Below are 22040 nucleotides of genomic sequence, written 5' to 3' on the forward strand. Positions count from 1 at the left end.
GGAAAGAAATTGACTTCTTCTGTGGGAAGACTTTTTGGCCAAAGGGGGAAAACTGAAAGGGGGATTAAAAAGAAATAAATGTCAAGACAGGTTGAGTACTGGGATCACGCTGACATTACAGGCGATGCCCCCTTTACAGGGTTTTACTCTCTGGGTTAAAATGTGTTCTGCACACTGCATGCTGTTAAAACCCACACCCCACTTTCAACTCCTCTAACAACATCTGAACAAGGGACACACCATTTAAAGCTTTTTTTGTTTTTGGTTGTTTTTTTAAAAAAATCTTTTTAGCAGCTCTGAGATTTCTGTCAGTCTCGGCTGTGAAGAAGCTACGACAGGAGCGCGTCAGTACCCCTCTCAAAAACACGTTAGCATCTCCCTCGACTCAGGAAAAACAGAGACGTTCTGATCAGTGCTGTTTTCTGTTTTTCTTTTCTCCTCATTCATCTTACATCCAAAGCAGCAGGGAGTGTTGTCATTTTTATTACTTCATTAGTTTCATTGCTGGGAGTGAGGAAAGCACAAGTTCACAGACAGACCTGGGTGTCAATAAAAAGGGATTTCTCAATCTCTGAAATTATGTACAGCATGTTTCATATATAAATATATATTTAAAATATAAATCTATTTTATTATTATTGAATTTTGGGTTCTTTTACATTTAAGACACTATTGTTGAGGTTTAGGGGAGGGACTCTTGTGTTTACCCATCAGAGGGGAGAGCTGAGTGAAGAGAGACACTCTTCACATTGAAATGTGCAGTTTGGGAAGAATCAGTTAATACTTCTTTTGCACAAAATGTATCATACACCATCCCACTTTGTTTATCGTTTATTTTTAGTTCTTTTGGGAGAGGGGTCTTTTTATTTAAGAAATTTAAGTCGATGTTCAATATTCTGTACAGTTTTTTTATGTGATTTTTTTTTTCTCCTCCTATTTAAATTAAAGGTTTTTGTGTCTTTGTTTGCAAATCAGCTGCTCTGAGTGATTTCATTTACCTGTTTTTTTTTTTTTTAATTAGTATTATTTTTTTTAGTCTGGAGAATTTCAAGATTTGGCTTTTAATTTGTACTTTCCTTTAAAATATAATGTTAAACACCCTACAGTGGTGCTGCAGTGCCGTGTATTCTGTATTCAAATGACCCAGTGGTCATGTGCTGTGAATCAGCTAACTTGCTGTTCACCAAGCAATTAACCTTCTTAACCTCTGACTCAGTGCACAGTAATTATCTAAAATAAAAACTTTAAAATATTAACAGGAATACGTACAGATAAAGGATCTCTGGTTAGAAACTGAGCGTGTTGACCACATTTGTTTAAGGTTTGTCTCTGCCAGCAGAGAACAGACCTGACAGCCTCCTTCATCTGACATTCAGGTCCTTGCAGTACTTGTCATCGACACAGTGAGCATTATTGATCCAAATAGGTGTTTTTGTTAAAGATTCGACACAGACCATGGTGAACGACTCCATCTGAAGCATCGACATGTTTGCTTGTTCAGAGATAGAGATCATGCTGATGTTTGGCCAAAAGAGACTAAGATCGAATTGTACAAGCGCAGAAGATGTTTTCAGAGTATTTTCTTATTTAGGGCTTGACAAATTCAAAGGCTTTAGGTTTGAGGTGAGGACTTTAAGGTCAGGATACTGAAACTCAACATGGAGGCTTGTCTTGAGGTGTATTTTTGGATAGATGATTAAAGCCAAGGGATCCTGTTTTTATCACGTCATGTAAATAAAATACCACACCTACGGGAAACTGCATTTATTTTTAAGCTTGTGATGCTGTACAGTGATGCAGTAGTATGCAGGGAGCACGAATTAGGCTGTAAAAATTAATTCTCTACATGAAGCAAAGAGTCTTGGAGGTCTTATTTGACAACAGGGTTGGAGAATTTCTTTTCTCTCTCGTTTTTCGTTTTGTTAATTCCTACGGACGTTGAGACGTCAGACAAAGGAGCGCTTCATCAGAGACGGAGTGTACCGTATCTCATTGTAACACTCCTCTTCTTTGCCCTCGCTCCACCTCCTCCCGTCCTGTCCCGTGCGATGGAGCCACAGCACGAGCACCAGCAGCATCAACAGCACCAGGCACATGGACAAGGTGAGCAGCACACCCTGCAGAACGCCTGAGGAGCTGCCTGGGGCTGCGGGAAAAAACACAAAACCATCACTGAAATCATTTAGCTGGCTGCAGCGGAAAAAGGCAGAGAGAGTTAACGGGTGATCAAACAGGCTCTCACTGCTGTAGATGGACAGATTGACGTAGCAGTTCTCTGTTCCCAGGAGGTTTGTGGCGGAGCAGCGATACAGGCCGGACGTCTGAGAGGACACGTTGACAATCTGGACGGAGCCTGACAGATCCCCTGAGAGACAGAAAGACCCTGATGATGTCCTACTGATGTTATCGGGGGTTATCTCCGCCTGGGCTTGAGACTTTAACGTCTTGAGACTTTGGGTTTGAAATGGCATTTAAGATGCAGGAGCAGGGGGTCAAATTAAAGACAGCATCCAGCTGCTTTATGGGAAGTCTTGGATCCAGTTTTTCCTTGTTATTTTTTACTTTAATCCGTAGTAGCGAATGAAAGTAATGATATTTCAGCTTCTATTGCTGTGCTTTTAACTCTTTTTAAAACAGTCCCTTCTGATATCCCCAACAATACAAAATTGCTGGAGTGCCCCTTTAACTGTCACTTCATATTGAGGTGTGATTGTCTTACATAAAAAAAAAAGGCAAGGTGCGGGTAAATACTTTTTAGAGGCACTGAAGCTGCTTGATGCAGCTTTATCACACTCAAAATGAGGAAAGTACTGAAATCCAATACAAATTTTCCACACATTATAAAATTCAATTTGTGGAAGACAAATTGAATGTTATGAACAATTTCATAAATAATTCTCTGACATCTTTCAGAAGATTTTAAAATAATAAAAACAAAAAGATTATGATTCTGCAAAAGGGTCCTTAAGGTCTGAGACAAACACTTAATGATGTACACGAGCGGTGTGTTACTGACCCTCCATGTTGATGGGAAGTGCGATTTCCTCCGGATTCAGTTTATCCCAGCGGATCTCTGGAGTGGGGACGCCCTCTGCCACTGAGCAGGACAGCGTGACACTTCCTCCCATTTCAATGTCGCCGTCCCACTGGCACGCAGGCAGCGAAGGTGGCGCTAGAAAAATAATGAGTAGATCGGTTCGTTAAAGGTAAATGATGAATTGCTTCATATGTGTAAGTACCACTGAACTGGCTTCCTCTGACAGAACTGGACAGTATGTGAAACACTCACCCAGAACGCTGAGCTCCAGTTCTCCTATGCCAGGATCTGCGGTCTCGGGCGGGTTGTTGACCATGCAGCGGTAAATACCAGCATCTGATACACGTGTGTCATTCAGGACAATGTCTGCACTCCAGGGTATACCTACAATTGTGGTTTACATAAAATCACCGTATTTTTATCCTTTCATCAATTTCTAAATTCATCCTTTGATTTTTTTTTTTTTTTTTTTTTTTTTTACAGTTGAGAAGTGAATTAAATAAGGCCACAGTTCAAAAAAGGGGTTGGGTGTCTTACCTGTAAAGCCCACCCTGCCAGTGAGGGTTGGATCTTCGATCACCTGTCCATGGTCGTACACAATCACCTGTGAGCGAGAACAGCTCTTAATAAGCAGTTTCAGACCACATACTGTACATACAGACAGGCTTGTTGGGTTTCACAGAAGCTATTCTATGCTGCACTTTGATTTTGGCTTTAATGTGGATCATGAATCTTCTGGGAAGTTGTTACTACTTTTACCAACATCCAGTGCAGAAGTGATTTTAAAAAATGCATAAAAATGCAAACCACCTTCAAGAATAGCTCAGATGTACGGTCAGTTTGTAAGGCTGCAGCTCGTTGAGGGAGTCTGTCAGAGGTGTGTGTTGGGATTCAGACCTGGATTGGGGCATCTGGACTGGAGAAAGGAGCCAGAGTCCAAATGACATTGAGTCTGGAAAGAGGGCTGGAGGTGAAGAAAGAGCAGGGCAGGACCACAAAATCACCCTGAACCACCTTTAGACTGGATTCCCTCATGGTGACCCTGAGTGCAACTGTGTCAATAGACGGGATAGAACAGGTCAAACAATAACTGTACAAGTTGTTTAAAATATTTGCATGTTTTATTCTGCTTTTAACGTCCCTAGTTTCTCAGTTGATGAGCAGACTGCAGGGCTCCTCCCTCTCCTCCTTCATTACTGAAATAATGACCCCCCCCCCTCCAAACCCCCATCATCCCCAGGCCTTTTGTGTGTGTGTGTGTGTGTGTGTGTGTGTGGGAATTCAGCGTGCATATTAGTCGTTAATTACACTTGACAGATTTGAGGTTGAGCCAAACTCGTCACAGACTGAGCGGAACAACAGCCCACTTCACTGGGACGTGTTCATGAAAACATACTGTCAATTCCCGACATTGTCTCCATGTAGATCGGCAGTTTGTAAAGCGTCAGGCTTTACAGACCCTTTCAAGTTATGACACTCAAAATGACAAACATAGGCGTTATTGGATAGAACCAAAATTTAAAATAGGCTGTTTTTCAGGGGCAATTTCTGATTACGTAATTAAGAAATAAGCGCACAAATGAAATCGTTAGCTCATCAGTCTTACATGTGGTAATTTGTCTGTACAATCTCACATCTCTGGTTTGGAAAAAAAAAATGTACCTGACTAACCTGTTAAACTGTCAGCAATGTTTACAAATGACACTTTTAGTAGGCTGTCAAAACAAATCTGCAATCTCACAGTCAGACATGAATATTCTCAGCACTGAGGGTCTGTGTGACACACTCAGGTCCATACTGTAGGTTTTAAGGGTCTGAAGTCCCTCTGTTTACAACAGAAAAACAAAATGAACAAACATACAGCTCCACTTGCAGCTTTGCATATCCCTCAGATCACTTGAAGTCATAGCAATGTGTACAAAGTGTCCAGTATTTTTCCTCTCGTCTAACTCAGTTTGTAGCAAAGCTTAAGACAGACCCACTCACCATTCTCCAGAGGGCTGAAACACACACACAGGGTCCACAGCATCCATCTTGCAGAGGAGCCCATGGCTGAGAGGAAACACGGACAGAGGCAGCCCTCTTTCCCCTTGAATACAAGCTGGTGGCCAAAAAACCAGGCATGCATGATTAATCTATTGAGCGATGCAACCAACCCCACCCTCCTTTATTTTCACCCTCACTTTATTCTTACCTGTCATTGTCTGTTTGCGGGGGGTGGAAAAATATGTTTGTCAAACTGAAATGACCGCAGAAGGATTTTTATTAAGTCTTATTAACTGCCCATATTGGAACTAACAAGTCTGGACACAGCAGTATGATCTGTTTCTCCAGTGTGCAGTCAATAACAGGTCAGCTTGTAGTCTAATTAGTTAGTGCGACGCGAGTAACCGCAGCTGCTCCACAGAACACAAACAACCCATTAGGTATGAGATCCCATAATGCTGCAGGGTGACATACAGTATGTGGTGCATGGCGGTCAGCTTCTGTTGAGGCAGACTACACTGAGGACTTCCTGTCAGCTAACGTTAGCCATCACAAGCTAACGATCAGATCAGACATAGTGAGGCTGCAGCAGCAAAACTTTTTACATCCGAAAGCTACACAGCCTCACTTTGAGGATGAAAGTCACTTTTCTTAATTACTGGAATGATTAATAGACTTATCCATAAGGTATCCAGCAGAAAATGAATCCACAACACTTTTCTAGAAATTATTAATTTCTTAAGTTTTTTTTAATTTTTAATTAAGTTATTTATCATTCCAACATCTCAGACATGAGGATGGGATGCTTTCATTATTTCATATTGAATCTGTATATCTAATAATTTCTGGGGTTTTGGGGCGCAGCTTGGACAAAACACAAAAACTTACCTTTTTTTACATTTACATTTTAAGGTATAGACTGAATGTCGATTCAATTAATACAAAAACTGACTGATTAATTTGTGAACTTGAAACTTTCCAAGATTTTTAAGGTTTCTCCACTCATGTTGCTCTCTCACAGTGTTGTGGGTAATACGCTCCAGTCATCTGCCACTTCTCACTTTTTCTTCAAAGTGTAGCTTGTTTCACTAAGCAAAAGTGTGTTCCACTTGTTGGTTTCTCAAGATTGTGAACCCAACAACTAATTTGGGATCATTCATTTCTACTCAAAGCACATCTAAATGCTGAAAGACCAGCTTCAAACTTTCATGGCTACAATAAGTTTTTCTGAGTTAGTGTGAATATAAAAAAGAAAAATCTACAGGAAGAATGAAACCTTTCAGTCAGAGCTGCTTCATTATTCAAAAAATAAGAAACAAAAAGCACATGATGCACATGACACAAATAAAAATCTGAAGAAATTCCTCCAGAAGCCTGTCTTTCCTGGTGGAGCCCCCAAATCAGTACTTTGTTTCTATCCAAAAACAAAAAGGTTGTTTTACTCTCCTCTGCGTATGATGATTCATGGATTCAAGGCAGCCGAGGAGCCGAGGTCGTCTTGTCACAAATGTGAGGAAATGTTCAAAGTTTAGTTTTTGACACTTGAAAGCGAGTGGTCTGCTGATAAGGACATCAGCTCGTTATGACCTATGGGCTAAACACAACTTTGTCATCACTGCTGCTTTTGATGGATTTACATAAAATGTGTTAGTTATTCGTGACTCACATAAGTCGATCTGCCTGCCGAGTTCTCCAGCGATCATCCAATCACGTTCCAGTTTAGATAACCAGACATCACATAGTGGAGTCACACAGTTTGTCAGATTTAATCAGTGGTGGAAAGTTATGAAGTACATTTACTCAAATGAGGTACCTGCACTTGAGTACTTAGGCATTAAGACATTTTGTACTTCAACTGCACACATCACAGAGGGAAATATTTCACTTTTTACTCGACTACATTTACAGCTTTACCAGATACTTCGCATTTATTACTTTAGACGATTAAAACAAATAGTTGTGATGCATTATTGTGAGTTACGATAACCAGCAGTGTATCAAATAATTAAGATTATTCCAATTTTTACTGAATCCTATCTGAGTACCTCTTCTCCCACGACATCTGATGAGTCCAACATGGGAGCATGACGAAAAGGATTCACACGTGAGCATTATGGTGATTTTTGATTTTCGACAGACAGTCGCCAATAATCCTGCTGCCAGATGAGCTGAGTGTTGAAGCAGAAAAAAAAGTGTAAGAAAGTATCTAAAAAAAAAAAAAAAAAAAAAAAAAAAAAAAAGTAAGAGGTTCAAGTCGAAACGGAGCCAAAGCAAAAAGGTTCTTGAGGTGAGAGCAGCAAAGCAACATGTGACCTTTTCAGGTTTTCAAATTCGACCTTTTATCATGTCACCTTGAGGAGGTCAGCCATGTCCCTTTTGACTATACAAGCTGGTCTGCTTCTCCTTCTCTTCCTTTCATTTAAATACACGATACTAGATGCTATGGATTTTTCTTATGGGGGGGGGGGGGGGGGGGTAAGTGAATCAGCTGCTGACCCAGATATGTGAGAAAATACACACACACACACACACACACACACACAGAGATTAACTGCAGGCTGAGATATCGCAGCACTAATAAACAAAAAGGCAGAACGTGTCAGACTTGTTTTGTTTGTTTGTTTTAAACAAACTTCCAAATTGTTGCAGATTCTGTGTGATCACATTGTAAGTACTCTTTACATTCCTACCTACTTTCATCTGGGTCCTTACAAGAAGTCTAATTCTAAGCCAAAGAGCCTGTGGCACAAGGTTGACTTCTCCCGATTTATTGAAACAACAAATAACATCAGCACCAGCTTTGTGCGTTCCAGCTGTAAAACAGAATATTTCAACGTGTTTTACTCTGAGACTAGAAAATAAAACTGAAGAGAGAGAATTGGCAAAACCGTGGAGTACTTCCTCTAAGAGTATTTGTTATCATTCAGGACTGTACAGATATTGAATTACAAGGTGAGGCTTCATCAGAGCTTACTACCACACCCATATATATACAGCACTGTGTTTGTCCCACAGTGAGGAACATACACATTTAACACACTAAATATTTCAATTGTGTGTGTGTGGCCACAGAACAGTGTCAGGTTTGTGTGTAAGTGTGTGTGTGTGTGTGTGTATATGTGGGCTCAGTGTGTCTCAAAGTTTACTTCTGCAAGCAGACAAAAATCATAACCCTTTAACTGACAAGGCCCACAGATAGTCACACTCCCACTTTTCTTTATCGCTTTTACACAGAATCACAGATGAAAGTGGGTAGTAACACACACACACACACACACACACACACACACACACACGCATACATACAGAAGCTTTGGGATAAATATGCCCGCTGGCTGGACAAGTAACACTTCCGTTTGTAAAACATGGTCAATGTTTTAGTGATGTATGTTTCTATTCTAGGATAAATTATACCTAATTCAGGTCTCTCCAGAGATGGGGCCCTTAATAAATAGAAGATGACTGAGAGAGAGAGAGAGAGAGAGAGAGAGAGAGAGAGAAGATAAACAGGGAGACAGACGGGTAAGCGGAGTGAGCTCTGCCTCAACCCCTTCAGGGTAACTGGGAGTGACCTGGTGGCAGGCTGGCCACTCACAGGAGGATCCATGCGGGCTTAGACCAATCAGATCTCTTCAGTGAGGGGCCTCAGCCTATTGCTGCAGTTTTAAACAGCAGTACAGTCCAATCACAACAGCATGGTGACAGGTTTCTCGAGGAACTTGCGGAACTCGGCGAGCCACTGTGCACCGACTGCCCCATCCACCACCCGATGGTCGCAGCTCAGCGTCACTGACATCATGCTCGCTACGTCAAACCTGTGAAAACACACGCACGCACACACACACAGTGTCAGATTTGAATTGTTCTGAAAGGCTGCCTGTCCAACTTGTTATAAGTTTGTAACTCACTCACCCTTTCTCGTTATCAGCAGGCATCAGCCGTTTCTCTGAGCCTCCGACGGCGAGGATACAGGACTGAGGAGGGTTGATTATGGCTGAGAAGTTCTTGACGCCAAACATCCCCAAATTAGAGATTGTGAACGTACCTCCCTGGTGGGAAAAAAAAAAAAATAGACAATGAAGCAGGATGTTTCAATTTGCTGGTTCACTAGATAAGATGAAAACTATCCACAGGATGAGATTATGTGTTGTACCTGGAACTCATGTGGCTGCAGTTTGCCTTCTCTCGCTTTGGCAGCGAGAGCCGATACGTCGGAGCTAATGGCTGCCAGTCCTTTGGTGTGGGCATTAAAGACTATGGGCGTGATGAGGCCGCTGGCTGTGCTCACTGCTACGCTCACATCCACCACATGATTCCTGGAAAAATAAGAAAATAAGTCAATACTGTTGAACACGGGACAGAAATGTGGCCGATGTGACTTTATCAGTGCTTTGAGTGCCCTCTACTGGCACAACAGTGCAGCTACACTTCCAGAGATCGAAAGTACGAAAAGATCACAGTATCACCCTAATTTAACAATACTGCTGTTTGTTGATCTTTTGCTTCATTGAATGACTAAACAATTCCAATGTGCACTTGAACCCAAACACTGATGCATTCAATCATTTGGACCACGGATATGACTGATGTAGCTTGAATTTACATTTTACAGGAAAAAAGTTTTGATGCAGACAGAAGAAGGTGCAAACAAAAAAGAAAAACTTGAATAAGCAAACAACAAAGACAGGTTAAATAAATTAATCTGTAAATGAAAGCTTACTAGGGCTACAAACCAAGAGAACATGCTTCCTGTTTATGGTCTGTTGGAACCAAACAACACGTCACACATTGGATAGGCATGTTCATGCGTGTTAACTCACTGGCGGATGACCGTGTCCATCCAGGATGAGTTGCATTCAGGAACCTTGAGGCAAGCCAGAGCGCTGGCTTTGATAATGAAGTCGTTCACACTGAGCTTGATATTCTGGGCTTTCACTTCCTGCAGAAAGAAGGTCAGATTGTTTTTTTAAAAAAAAGGACACAGGTAATAATTGTCTTAGTTCAAACGTTTCCCCTCTTTCATTCCAAAGCAAAAACTTACAGCATTGAGTTCTTTCCGAAGCTCCAGCACTTGGTCCATGTTAACATCTACAGACAGATAATAGTGGGGGATGGTCTGCTTGGACTGCATCAACCTCTGAGCGATCACCTGCAGGAGAGATCCACACACAGCTTTGATCTATAATTCATCATGGACGAATGAAGTCTATTAGTCGATCAGTGTTGGTAAATGCGTGGGCGCCAGTCTTCAGGGCAAAATGTGGAATCGCAGGTTTTGAGATAACAGAGCTACACTATGAAAAGCCCTGAGGACGTTTCGCTCACAGCGTTCAATACATCAGAAGCAAACCCTGTGTGGGAGGAGCATGTCAACGGGAGTTTGAGCTAAAAAGAAAGTCGTCATTGAACACAAAGGACCACCAAAAGTGCAGGTGTGTGTCTGCTCTCACCTTGCGGATGTTGCTGATGGGGATGTCGGTGAAGGTCCCGGCTGGTGCACCTGGAGCTGCAGCAGGTGCAGGAGCAGCTGGAGCTGCAGCTGAAGTGGGAGCAGCAGCTACAGCCTGTCAGTGGAAACGATTTGCATTTAAAAACAACACTGCAACAAAACCCAAAGGCACATACAATAAGACACCAACCTTTTGAGTGTTCAAAACTATCATAAAAACTCTAATCGCATTTATCTTGCCAGGGTAGAAGACATGAAGACTGAAATATAAATAACATCCATGATGTGAAAAATTTTCTTAATAATTTCATGCAATTAGACATCTTCAAATCACTCATTTGGTCCAAACAACAACCCAAAACCCAAAGAACACAAGAGGAGAAAACAGCTTCATTTTAGAAGCTCAAGACAGAATATTTGGCTTTTTTTTTACTTCATGGAAGAAATAATAAAGAATCAATTACACAACAAATTGTCTTAGCTATACATTATTATATTCATATAAAAACTGAATTATGGAAAAAATGTGAGCTTCACTTACAGGTGCAGCCTTTGGTGGAACAAAGCTGTCAATATCTTTCCTGGTGATGCGTCCATCCGGACCGGAGCCTGAACGGAAAACAGTTCATTAGATATTTTAGCGTTGCTATGTCGAGCTCCCAGCTTTATAGATGTGAGTGGACTCTTATATCCCAATCTCATTTGGTCCAGAGTTTTTAGTCTGAGCAAAACCAAAATGTGTGACACCTCAGTGAGCAACAAAAAAAAAACAAAAAAAAAAAACGTGATCAGTCTGATCTGAGCCATGGTTCAGTTGGTTTACAGTGTGAAAACATATTTTTGGATGATTCAGACCTTTGGACCAATTACAAAACGTTCTGGCAGGCTGTCATTAGAACATGAAAAAGGAAAAAAACAACGCAACAAAACAAAATGAGCTGCAGAAGCACATGGGGTGCCGGGGACACCAAATGCTTAAACTGACATTTGGTCTGACAGCTTTTTCAAACAGTGCTTTACACAAGCACCAGCTGCCTGCAGAGCAGTCTTTACAAACAGTGCTTTATTTATTTTTGATTCTACTAAAACTGTTTTAATTAACAAGTTGTAGTTTGCCATTTGTGTACATTTTATGACCACCAGCTTCGGCTTCAAAACGACGCGAGCATGGCGATGGAGGTTTAGGTGTTAAAAGGTCCAGTGATTAACTGCGTCTTGATCACTTACCGCTGACCTGCGCCAGGTCAATTCCTTTCTCAGCTGCAAGTTTCTTGGCGAGAGGGCTGGCAAAAATGCGACCCTTCCTGGGTGCTGCAGGTGCTGCAGGAGCAGCACTGGGTGCTGCAGCTGCCGGAGCTGCAGCCTGGAACATAAACACAAACAGAACATCATCAATGTACAAGGCATCTGAAAACCGCTGCGCATTGTTGTCAGCACTTACATTTAAAAGTAAAAGCTTTATGTGTGTCTCACCGGTGCTGGAGCTGGAGGTGGAGGTGGAGGTGGGGTGGAAACGTCTGCCACTCCAGTCTCTACGTAATCCTTGAAGGCAGCAATGTCACTTTCATTCTCTACAATGATGCAGAGTGGTGTTCCCAAGGGAACATCCCGTGTTCCTTCTGGCACCATGATTTTGGCCAAGTACCCCTCCTCCTGCACCTCAAAGCCTACACACAAACACATGAAAGAGACATGGTGAGCAAGGTGAGCTTCACCTGTCCTGCTGTCCGCATGTGAAGTAAAGCGATAACACAGTGCACAGAGCTGAGGTGTCAGAGTCAGTTTGGGTTTACCGATGGTCGCCTTGTCAGTCTCTATCTCAGCCAGCAGGTCTCCTTCACTCAGCTTCTCTCCCACCTTCTTCTCCCAGCGCTGCACCGTTCCCATCGTCATGGTGGGGGACAGGGCAGGAAGTGTGATCTGTAACACACACAAACATGAGTGCCAGAAGTCAAGACAGGGGGTGGCGTGGGTGTGTGATCTCTCCAGATTCCAGACTGACCACTTGGCACAGCAAACTGTTGATAACTCCTGTCAAGGCTCAAAGATGATCACAGCAATCCTAAAGGGTCTAAATGATGTGACATCTGAACTTTGAGTCTGGCCAGGGACATTTGATCTGAATAAAATACTATTAATGACACCTCTGATTAAATTGGAATATCATTTTTCCTGCCCAAATATAATGATGACTTCCACTGATGATGACGATTTACTCTCAGCAACAATGACAAAATGCACAACTGAACATGAAATGGAGATGGGAGTGAGAAGAGATGCCCAAGCAACAAAAACCACAAAACAATTGCAAACATTCCCACTTTTTACAAACAAAGCGTCACAAGTTGTCTTTCTGCCATTCAGCTCACTGACTCGCCATAAAACCACTACTGCTCACACAACATAAGGAGGACTATGCAATACAAACGCTCTTTTGTCATTACTGCCCTACTTAATTTAAAACAAAATATGGCGCTGCTATTAAACAGCGGCACTTTGATTTGATTTGCCTCATTACAACTGACAAAAGCTACAGATATGAAGGTCCAATCAACTTTCTCAATAATTCCACGTGGATAATAAATTAATATTACCATTTAAAAAGGGCAAAGATCATTTCCAACTTTATCCTGTCATTCAACATGCACAAACACAGCCTGTTCGTCTCAATCTACACATAGGGGTGCAAATTTTAGGAGAAACTTGAGAGGATTTTGAACAAAAAAATGCAAATGTCACAGAATAAGTCCATGCTGCTGCTCAGCCTTACCATGGAGAAGGCACACAATGATCCAATCACATACAGAACATCAGGAAACGACCCTGATAAAACTACAGTTATGGCTACAGCACACCCTAACCGCGAACATCCTCCCACACCTGATTGTGCTATGTTTATGTGAGAACACACCTACCTTCAAGTGTGTGGGGTAAGAGCTGCCCGGAGCTGCAGGAGGAGCAGTGGCAGCAGGAGCAGGGGGAGGAGGAGGAGCAGAGGCAGCCGGCGAGGGACCAGCACCAGCTGCTTTAATCGAGTCCAGCGTTACATCCTTAAAGGCTGGGATGAGGTCGAGGCTGCAGGGGAAATTACACACACAGACATTAGGCGTGCGTTCACACAAAGCACAAACACGTCTAGACTGTGACAGGAGAGTTGTGATCCCCTGGCTTTAAATTAAGGAGAACACTATTGCAGGATAATTTAAATCGGACATCCATTTTACTCCGTAAACACAATTATATAGCGATGTCACCTTGGATTTCACGCTGTATTTTACATTGCCGAGCACAGACCCTTACCTGTCAACCGTGATGCAGATTACTGCCCCGACGGCGACATCTCTGGTTCCCTCAGGAACCAGGATCTTTGCAAGATAGCACTCCTCTAGCATCTCAAAGCCAACAGTGGCCTTGTCAGTCTCCACCTACAAAGATGCAAATACTTGAAAAAAATGTGCCAAGAAAATTTCCTACAATAACATGGGAACACAGATGGCTCCTAACCTCAGCTATAAGATCACCCTCACTGATTTTGTCTCCCTCCTTCTTCTCCCAGCGAGCAATCGTTCCTGTCTGCATGGTGGGCGACAGCGCAGGAAGCTCCACCTGATGGACAGGAAACAAATTCCAGGAGTTCAGGAATCATAGAGTCATGAGAAAGTTTCATATCTCAACAGGTGGTCCAACAAACATCACAGAAAAATACATCTAATTCAAGAGTGCTAGAGGATGACCTCAGTGGGGTTTCCTGATAGGGCACAGCGAATGCTGCCAAATGCCAGGTGTTGTAACTGCAGATGCTACGTCACCATCACCTTATACTCTTGCTCAATAAGTGACCCACATCCAGCGCATTTCGCCACATCTGTAATGCTTCACAGAGTCTTTCAAGGTCATGTAACATCCGACAGCATGTTACATGCAAAAGTGCCACCAAGAGGAGAAACAGATCGACATTCTTCTGTGCACTACATTATGGGACAAGAGTGTCACCGGCAAACTGAAAAAATCAAACCAAAAGAATACTCAGTTAAACAGCATATACTCAAAACCTGCATGAGTGTGCCGTTTGGACGTGGCCCAAAGCACTAGACAAGTCACTAATGGAAATAATATCTGAGGGATGAATTTAAACGAAATATGACGCATGGGGAAAAAGAAAATCTAATGCCAAGTGAAGAGTCCTGCAATTTCTATATGAACGTCCAAGTCACCGTCATCATTTCTGTGCTGTTTACATGCACGCTGCTACAGACAGACAGCAGCGCCTTCATCTGGATCTGAGTCATGTTCACTGAAACTGTCCAATACATTCAGATGGTTAGTTTTTCTTTCGTCCTGAATAAAATGACAGTTTACCAACTTCCAATGGTGTCACTTGACACGCAATCACTGCTTTGATGATGATTTATGGCTATGAAAATCGGTATGTGCGGATTTCACATTATAGTTTCAAACTCATGCAACAGCTTTATTTAACAAGTGCCAGGAGTGACAGACATCACAGCGCTGTCTAAAACTAGCTAAGGAGGTCATGCTAGCAGGAACGTCGGCAACCTCGCAGAAGGTTCATCGGGAAACGTTACCTTCTGGTGCGGCGGCAGGCTGTAGAAACGCACGCCCTGACAGCTTCCTGTCAGCTGGGGACACCGCAGCAGAGTCCCTCTGTGGCTGAGGCCGGAGCCCAAAGATACGGTCCGGGACCCCGCTACACAGTGAAGTCTCCTCAGACAGCCGGTTCCGGACACGGAGCGGGAGCCGAGTGCAACAGGCCCAGCAGGGAGGGCACGGGGACAGCGGAGCCCGGCGGACGGCCTGAGCCGCAGGATAAGACGAAGCATTTCGCAGCGGTTGAAACACTACACAGAGCTGTTAAATAATGGATTTGTCTTACACCGGCATCAGAGATACGCTGGCACCGAATGTGTGGTCTCTACGCCTCGATAACCGGCCCGTAGCCTGCTCACTCCTCACTTTCTAATGACCTCCTCCAGTCCAAAACACAACGCTTTACGTCTCTCCTGCTTGTCCTGCCGTCCCTCGAAAGATGTGTCGTAAACGTTGGCCGTTCAAATTTCAATCAAATAAACAGCAGCACTCTGCATAAACTTACAAACCCACCCAAGGTTAATAGAATAATAATATTTTTTTTAAAAAACGATAAAGCATCAATCCAAAGCCTGATTGTTCAAACTAAAAACTCTGGATAAATATTGTACTGCAACTACATCAGCGACCGCGCGGTGGCAGTCAAATATTTGACAGTAGAACACATTTTTTACAGTCAAATATTTTATATGCGTCTATGAGCCATGGACTCTGCTGCCTTTTCATAATATTATTATTTTTAATTCACACACTATACAGGCATAAATTTTCATTAAATGGGGTGTGTGGGACGAATCAAACAGCATAGATGAGACAATAATATCAAGACTTAGATTTGAACACAATAGACTTAACAGTACACTGTCCAGAATAGGAAAATGTAGCCTAATACAGGAAGTATGACTACTGTGTGCTAGAGGAACCAGTAGAGCAAGTTATCACAGACATGTGAGGAAAAAGAAAAACAACCCATTCAAAACCTCGTAAAGATAAAAGTACACTTCGATCTAAAATATATGGTTCAAATCGAATCATATTTTAGTAACTTAGATTTAAATGACTGAAAAGATATGAGTATTTTATGAACTTGACATTACGATCCGCACGCCGTACCAGTTGGGGGCAGTGATGCGCTAATTCGTTGTTTACTAACCTCAACAGAAGCTCCAAGAAGAAGAAGAAGAAGAAGAAGAAGAAGAAGCAGCAGCAGTCGTCAAGACGAAGCACTTATTTATGTATTAAGTATTTAAATAAAGTGTTAATTATTATTATGCGCAACGCGTGGTGCAAGACCTGCAGTAAAGCGACAGACCAGGACCAGTCGTTGATGATTTTGGAGGTGAGGGTTGTGTACACTGTGTGTCTTTGCTCGTCAGCTAACGCAACTAACTGCTTGTAAAAAGTGAATACAATAAACCTCAGAGGGCTGTCTGTCTTGTTAGCTCATAGCTAAAGTTGGGAAAGCCACTTAGAAAGTTACGATAATGTGGTACAGACTGTGGTACTACTGTAAGCCTCAAACCATGGTTATAGTGTTGTGATAGCTCGCTAAGATGTTCGTTACATTCTTTGAAGTCGAGGGGGGGATTGTTTTTACAGAAACTATTGCCGCAACAATACAGCCACACTGTCTGCAGCTATGAGACGATAGGAGAGAACAATTTCAAGGCAGCCTTAAAACTGAAGCTGTCCAGTGTGAAAGAGGCAAAGAAATGGCTTGAAGACTTCCAGAGTTCCTCAGGCTTCACATGGCGAACGTCTAAAACGTACCCCAATGTTGGACGCTACAACAAGTATCGAGTAAGTATTAGTCCCACAATCATCCGTCCACACTTATGATTACACCACGTGACCCTCAGTTTAACATTCATTGAGGATGTCCGTAGGAGAGCAGTTATTTTTTAGGTGAAGAAAGAAGACTTTTAAAGGTATAGATCAATACGTATCAGTACGTGCTTGTATACCTGTCTTTATGTTTAAAATTGTCTTCATTTGCTATGCCTGACTTTTGCTGTGACGTGACACAGGTGGACTACAGGTGCAGGACGATAAAAAAGAACAATTCTTGCCCTGCTACTCTGTTCCTGATCCTGAAAAGGCACCCAGAATGTGGAGAACGGAAGTCGAGGTCAGTAGTTTGTTTTTGTTTTTGGTTTTTTTGGGGGGGCTTTGTTTTTTAAAGGCTCACAGTCAGTCTTTCGTGGTAACAGATTATTACACCTTTGTGACTTCACTTTGTGTAAAAAGTCATTGTTGGCAGCCATGCAGGAATTCAAGGAAATAACTTAAAATAAACAAGCTTTCTGTTTTCTCTCAGTATTTTTGCAATAGGATCACAGCACATGTATTTCTGATCTCCCTTGAATAGTCAGCCAGTTGTCACTGAACAAAGAACAATAATATGTATAACAAATGTCTTAGCAACACCTGCCTTATTATTTTGGCTGTTATTGTTTGCCTGATTTACTGTTACTCATTTCAGATCCGGAGATCCTCACATGAAGGAGGGACTCTTCTTTCATATCAACTTACGCAATGAGCACAACCATCTGGTTTCATCTGCTGAAGTCATGACAAGGAGAGAAGTTTCAGGAGAAACCATTGAAAAGCTGAAAAAGCTATTTGAAAGTGGTCACTCGCCTTCATCTGCGCTAAAAGTACTTAAGTATGATTTACAAAAGGAGGAACAGGACAACTATGTGTATGCTGCTGCAGATCGTTCTGTCTGTCCAGATTTGCAGTTTTGTTACAGGTGAGTGACTAATCCAGTCAGTCACAAATGTCTTGTATTTGTTTAATCTGAATTATCCTAAAGCAAGAAAAATGAATCAATATATTTAAATAAACCCTTTATAATATCCCAACATATATTACAGTTTCTATGAAATTCAGTTGAAATGTTAAGATTTTAAATACTGGAACATTCTTTTTTTTTTTTTATTGCAGACTATACTACAAACTGTTCAAAAAAGCGTACAATGCAGCAGCAGGGGAAGAAATATTCAAAGATCTAGAACAAACTCTTGAAGATTACAACAAGGAGCAAGGGGATGTCTGTGCCAGGATGTACAAAACCACTGACAATCAGTTGGTGATTGCCATATGCACCCCAATGATGAGGAGGGTCCATGCCAGGATAAGAGAGAGCAGTGAGATGGTGTTTGTGGACTCCTCAGGGAATTGTGGACGCCTTAATCACCACCTTTTCCTACTCCTTACCCATTCCCCAGCTGGTGGTTTGCCTTTGGGTGTGTTCATCACCACGTCTGAAACCCAGGCAACCATTTCAACTGCCATGGAGCTGCTACAGACTGTCTTTCCCCCTGACAGGTTCTTTGGCCACCCGGAGGGGCCTCTTGTTGTCATGACTGATGACTGCCCCGCACTCAGACAGGCACTGCATGAGGCATTCCCCGAAGCCACGTTGGTCCTTTGCGTGTTTCACCTCCTTCGGGCCATGTGGAGACTACTGTGGAGCAGCTCAAATGAGGTTCCCAAGCAGCACCGGGCCCTCCTCCTAAAGTCCTTCAGAGATCTGGTGTATGCTTCAACACCAGCGGCACTCACGGAAGTCTACACCAGGCTGATGGAGGACCATATTGCTTCACAGCACCCAAAGTTTGTGCAACACCTGCAGGAGGTTTTCAAGCGGCGAGAGGAGTGGGCCATCTGCCTGCAGGCACAACTGCCCACCAGGGGGAACCATATCAACAGCTATGTGGAAAGTGCCATGGGGGTGGTAAAAGAGAAGGTTCTCCACCGACTGAAGTCCTACAATGTGACGCAGTTGGTGAACTTTGTCGTCACAAGGATGGAGGCACATTACATCCGCCGCCTCACAGACATCGCCAACAACCGGCTACAGACTCCTCTTAAGAAAATGTTGAAAATAAAGGATCTCGGGAGACACTCCATTGTGCAGGTACACTACTGTGGCATGCAGATGTACAACTGAGACCAGACATTAGCTTAAAATAGGGCTGTTTTAACATTAACACTGTGCTAAGTTAGTTAGCTCTAGCTTACGCTGGGCCAAAAATATTTGACCGTTATTGTCTTCAATGTAAATCAAGGGTATTAAACTGAATCGTAAAAGAGCCAGTGTGGATGCTGTGTGAATTAGAGATTTGATTGGTTGATTCATTTTTGCGTTCCTAATGTATGTCAGAGGTATACTATGCAGGATTTTCCTAAAGAGCAATCTTTACACTCGTACAAAAGTAATGCCTCTCTGATGTGAAAGCTGTCAGTGAAACTCTGGTGCGGATCCACTGCTTTGTTCTCGCTAACGCCGCTCCCTCTCTTCATTCACTCTCTAGCTCACTCAACCACCGCTGCTCTCTCTCGCTCACTCGTTGAGCCGGGGAGGAGGAGCCGCCTGTGAATGGTGTGTTTACAAACTGCAGCCAACAAATCCTGCATAGTACTCCTTTAAAAGAAAGGCATGATGGAATGTATTGGGTGAAGATGTAGTTCCACACATTCTAAAATGGACTTTGCCTCTTCATTTTGCAATGCCAATGCTACAGGAAGATCAAGACAACTACATCGTGACAAACTCATCAAATGCCACAGTGTCCTACCATGTTGACGTGGCCATCGGTTGCTGCACGTGCCCAGCAGGGATTATGGGTGGACACTGTAAGCATCAAAGTGCGGTTGCCAGGATGTTTGGACATACTGACAGCTTCTCGCATTGCTTGTCACCAGAAACACGGAAGCTGTGCTATCAGATTGCCACAGGTAAGTTTAGTCTAGTCTTTATCGACGAGACCCTCCCATGGTGTCCCAGTTTCAGTTGTTCCCTAACTAGTATATATATGGACATATACAAGTCAGTAACCTTTGAAGCGTGTGGTGTGAATGAGATCAGAAGAAACAAGTTGCTCTTAGCTAAGATTAAACCACTGCATTTTTCCTCTAACAGGGAAGGACGTTCCAGAAGATGGTTCCGGACGGTTTCCGACAATAGTGCTGAAAAACACATCTCCGTGTGAAAGAGCTGCACAAGTTCCCACAAGTGAAATATACTGCTGTCCTGACACAGGTAAGCCAGTGACTCCACAGTCACCAGGACATTGAGACCGTTTCAGATGCTTTGGGTGTTGCTTCTCTCTGTTACTTGTAAGAATTAGTCAAGCACTAGTCTGTTTGGAGCTTTGGCTAACTGTTAAACGATTTGGCCCTGCTCCAAACCAAGATGAGTGACTGCAGTGCTACAAAGCACACAGTTGTAACCCCAAAAGGCTGACTTCTTCTGTCTTTCTCTGGAGACACTGATGCTGATATCATGCAACAGCCAATGGAGTCATCACTGATCCAAACGCAACCAAATGCATCAGTGGAGACAGATTCCGGTAAAATAAGACTTTTATGTGCAATATTTCTTATGTTTGAGAGGAGAGTATATTGATAAAACTCTCCACAAATCCTTTTACCAGGTGAAGTGCACCTCAAGGAAAGGCTGAACAGCATATTCCTGGACATCAACAAGAAGCTGGACAACCCTGATTTCACTCATTCCATCACTTCATTTGTTGAGACTTATGAAAACATCAAAACAGACAGTGCCATGATTTCAGCTCTCTCCTCATTTGGAAAGTCTCTCCAAACAAAGGCCAGAGGGTGCAAAAGACAGTTGCCCTACCTTCAAACCTCTGCACAAATTGGAGTGCAGCTGCCTGCTGTGTTGAGCAACAAAACGTCTTTGGATGGAGGGAGGGTCCTGAACAGTGGACAACCACCGAAGCTGTTAAGAACGGAGCATCTCTATGGAAGAACTGGGACAAACCCAAGTGCTCAGATTCATTCAGTTGTGCACTGTGTGGAGGAAAGCATGTGCCTTGGGGGGATCAACTAATAAGTCCCCACCCTACCCAGAGGTTGGCCACTGGGCCTCAGTGCACTTGATCGTCCCCTCCCTGTTTGTACATAGTGGTCCATAGTTCCTCATACAGATCTATACACAGCTACAGCTCTCATGTTCGACTGTAAATCCCTGCTATCAATGACCTGTTCCTCTTGTCCGAAATGAGTCAGGACACATCCAACATTTGTGTTTTTGTCACAGCTGAATTTACTGTCTGTTGGAAACTGGATACCAACAAACCTACAAAAGTGAGCAACATTGTCATCACTATTGATAATTGTTTAGTTTGACTTATGTAGTTGAGTGTATTTTAACTGATAACTGATGATGCTGGAAGATCACTGAGTCTGCACAGATTGTCAGTCTGCTGGACAGTGGCTGCTGTAGCCAATAATTTATTTGGTCATAATCCAGTTATTAAAAATATTATTAAAATTAAATAATGACAAATTTGCTCTCTCTTCCTATAGCGGCTGTGTCAAACACACTGCTGTCTGACATTTCATGCAGGTCAGTCAAGCAAATATGGCTGGCTTTCACCTTTGAAAAGGCTGTCACAGATAAGTAAACCACCGCAAGGTTTAGGATCCCAAATCAGTTTATTGCACAACTTATAGTACCAGTAACAATCACTGCCTCATTTTGGCATGTCAAAATGTTATTCTGACTAGTTAAAATGTGGATTAAAGAAATCTGTGATTTACAGATATCTTTAATTATGGATATCAGTAAATATCTGGCGAGTGTGCCGACCACCATCTACTGTAGGGTCAGAAGGTCTGTCAGGTAAAATAAAAACTGGAACAATGACATCTTTTTTCAAAACTATTTATTTCAAAATGCCTGTCTAACATTCAATAAATCCTTTTTTGTTTTTTAAATCAGACTGTATCCATATTTTGTAAAACCTAAAACATGCTAAATAACCATTTCACCAGAAAATTGTATATTTTACAGTACAGGCAGTTATGGCATTCAAGTGGGTCATATTTAAAATTAGACAGATGCTTATTTCTGTTGGCGTGTTAGTGAAGGCAAGCACACTGAGCCCAAACGGGCACAAAAGAGGGAAAATGTGTGTGAAAAGTTTC

At 42.5% G+C, this 22040-nt stretch overlaps 3 protein-coding genes across 3 annotated transcripts; 1 reads left to right on the forward strand and 2 right to left on the reverse strand.

The window, feature by feature from the left end:
• Positions 1 to 792: 792 nt before the first annotated feature.
• zgc:165604 (uncharacterized protein LOC792578 homolog) lies at positions 793 to 5767 on the reverse strand. The gene is made up of 7 exons (XM_046409754.1): positions 5024 to 5767; positions 3935 to 4089; positions 3575 to 3641; positions 3290 to 3421; positions 3017 to 3172; positions 2243 to 2365; positions 793 to 2146 (listed from the first exon to the last, which is right to left on the reverse strand). Exons 1-7 carry the CDS (start codon positions 5163 to 5165, stop codon positions 1947 to 1949), a joined length of 975 nt encoding a protein of 324 aa, XP_046265710.1. The 5' UTR covers positions 5166 to 5767; the 3' UTR covers positions 793 to 1946.
• Positions 5768 to 7775: 2008 nt separating this feature from the next.
• Positions 7776 to 15502, reverse strand: dlat (dihydrolipoamide S-acetyltransferase (E2 component of pyruvate dehydrogenase complex)). The gene is made up of 14 exons (XM_046409753.1): positions 15059 to 15502; positions 13977 to 14078; positions 13773 to 13897; positions 13388 to 13547; positions 12266 to 12392; positions 11946 to 12139; positions 11700 to 11835; positions 11014 to 11081; positions 10474 to 10587; positions 10065 to 10172; positions 9844 to 9962; positions 9177 to 9339; positions 8936 to 9072; positions 7776 to 8838 (listed from the first exon to the last, which is right to left on the reverse strand). Exons 1-14 carry the CDS (start codon positions 15311 to 15313, stop codon positions 8709 to 8711), a joined length of 1938 nt encoding a protein of 645 aa, XP_046265709.1. The 5' UTR covers positions 15314 to 15502; the 3' UTR covers positions 7776 to 8708.
• Positions 15503 to 16243: 741 nt separating this feature from the next.
• On the forward strand, positions 16244 to 21830 carry si:dkey-75a21.2 (uncharacterized protein LOC794385 homolog). The gene is made up of 9 exons (XM_046410202.1): positions 16244 to 16419; positions 16680 to 16880; positions 17108 to 17208; positions 17563 to 17832; positions 18027 to 19002; positions 19610 to 19823; positions 20008 to 20127; positions 20354 to 20437; positions 20522 to 21830. Exons 1-9 carry the CDS (start codon positions 16351 to 16353, stop codon positions 20938 to 20940), a joined length of 2454 nt encoding a protein of 817 aa, XP_046266158.1. The 5' UTR covers positions 16244 to 16350; the 3' UTR covers positions 20941 to 21830.
• The last annotated feature ends 210 nt before the right edge of the window (positions 21831 to 22040 follow it).

Source organism: Scatophagus argus, chromosome 14, assembly GCF_020382885.2.
Source record: "Scatophagus argus isolate fScaArg1 chromosome 14, fScaArg1.pri, whole genome shotgun sequence".
Lineage (NCBI taxonomy): Eukaryota > Metazoa > Chordata > Actinopteri > Scatophagidae > Scatophagus > Scatophagus argus.

Coding starts and splice junctions, on each gene's coding strand:
- zgc:165604 (XM_046409754.1), bottom strand. CDS start 5,165: ATGCATGCCTGGTTTTTTGGCCACCAGCTTGTATTCAAGGGGAAAGAG. Junction 3,173..3,289: donor ACTGGAGCTCAGCGTTCTGG/GTGAGTGTTTCA, acceptor TTATTTTTCTAG/CGCCACCTTCGCTGCCTGCG. Junction 2,147..2,242: donor CAATCTGTCCATCTACAGCA/GTGAGAGCCTGT, acceptor TTTTTCCCGCAG/CCCCAGGCAGCTCCTCAGGC.
- dlat (XM_046409753.1), bottom strand. CDS start 15,313: ATGCTTCGTCTTATCCTGCGGCTCAGGCCGTCCGCCGGGCTCCGCTGT. Junction 13,898..13,976: donor AGGGTGATCTTATAGCTGAG/GTTAGGAGCCAT, acceptor GCATCTTTGTAG/GTGGAGACTGACAAGGCCAC. Junction 9,340..9,843: donor ATGGACACGGTCATCCGCCA/GTGAGTTAACAC, acceptor TTATTTTTCCAG/GAATCATGTGGTGGATGTGA.
- si:dkey-75a21.2 (XM_046410202.1), top strand. CDS start 16,351: ATGCGCAACGCGTGGTGCAAGACCTGCAGTAAAGCGACAGACCAGGAC. Junction 17,209..17,562: donor TGTGGAGAACGGAAGTCGAG/GTCAGTAGTTTG, acceptor TACTCATTTCAG/ATCCGGAGATCCTCACATGA. Junction 20,438..20,521: donor ATCAGTGGAGACAGATTCCG/GTAAAATAAGAC, acceptor TCCTTTTACCAG/GTGAAGTGCACCTCAAGGAA.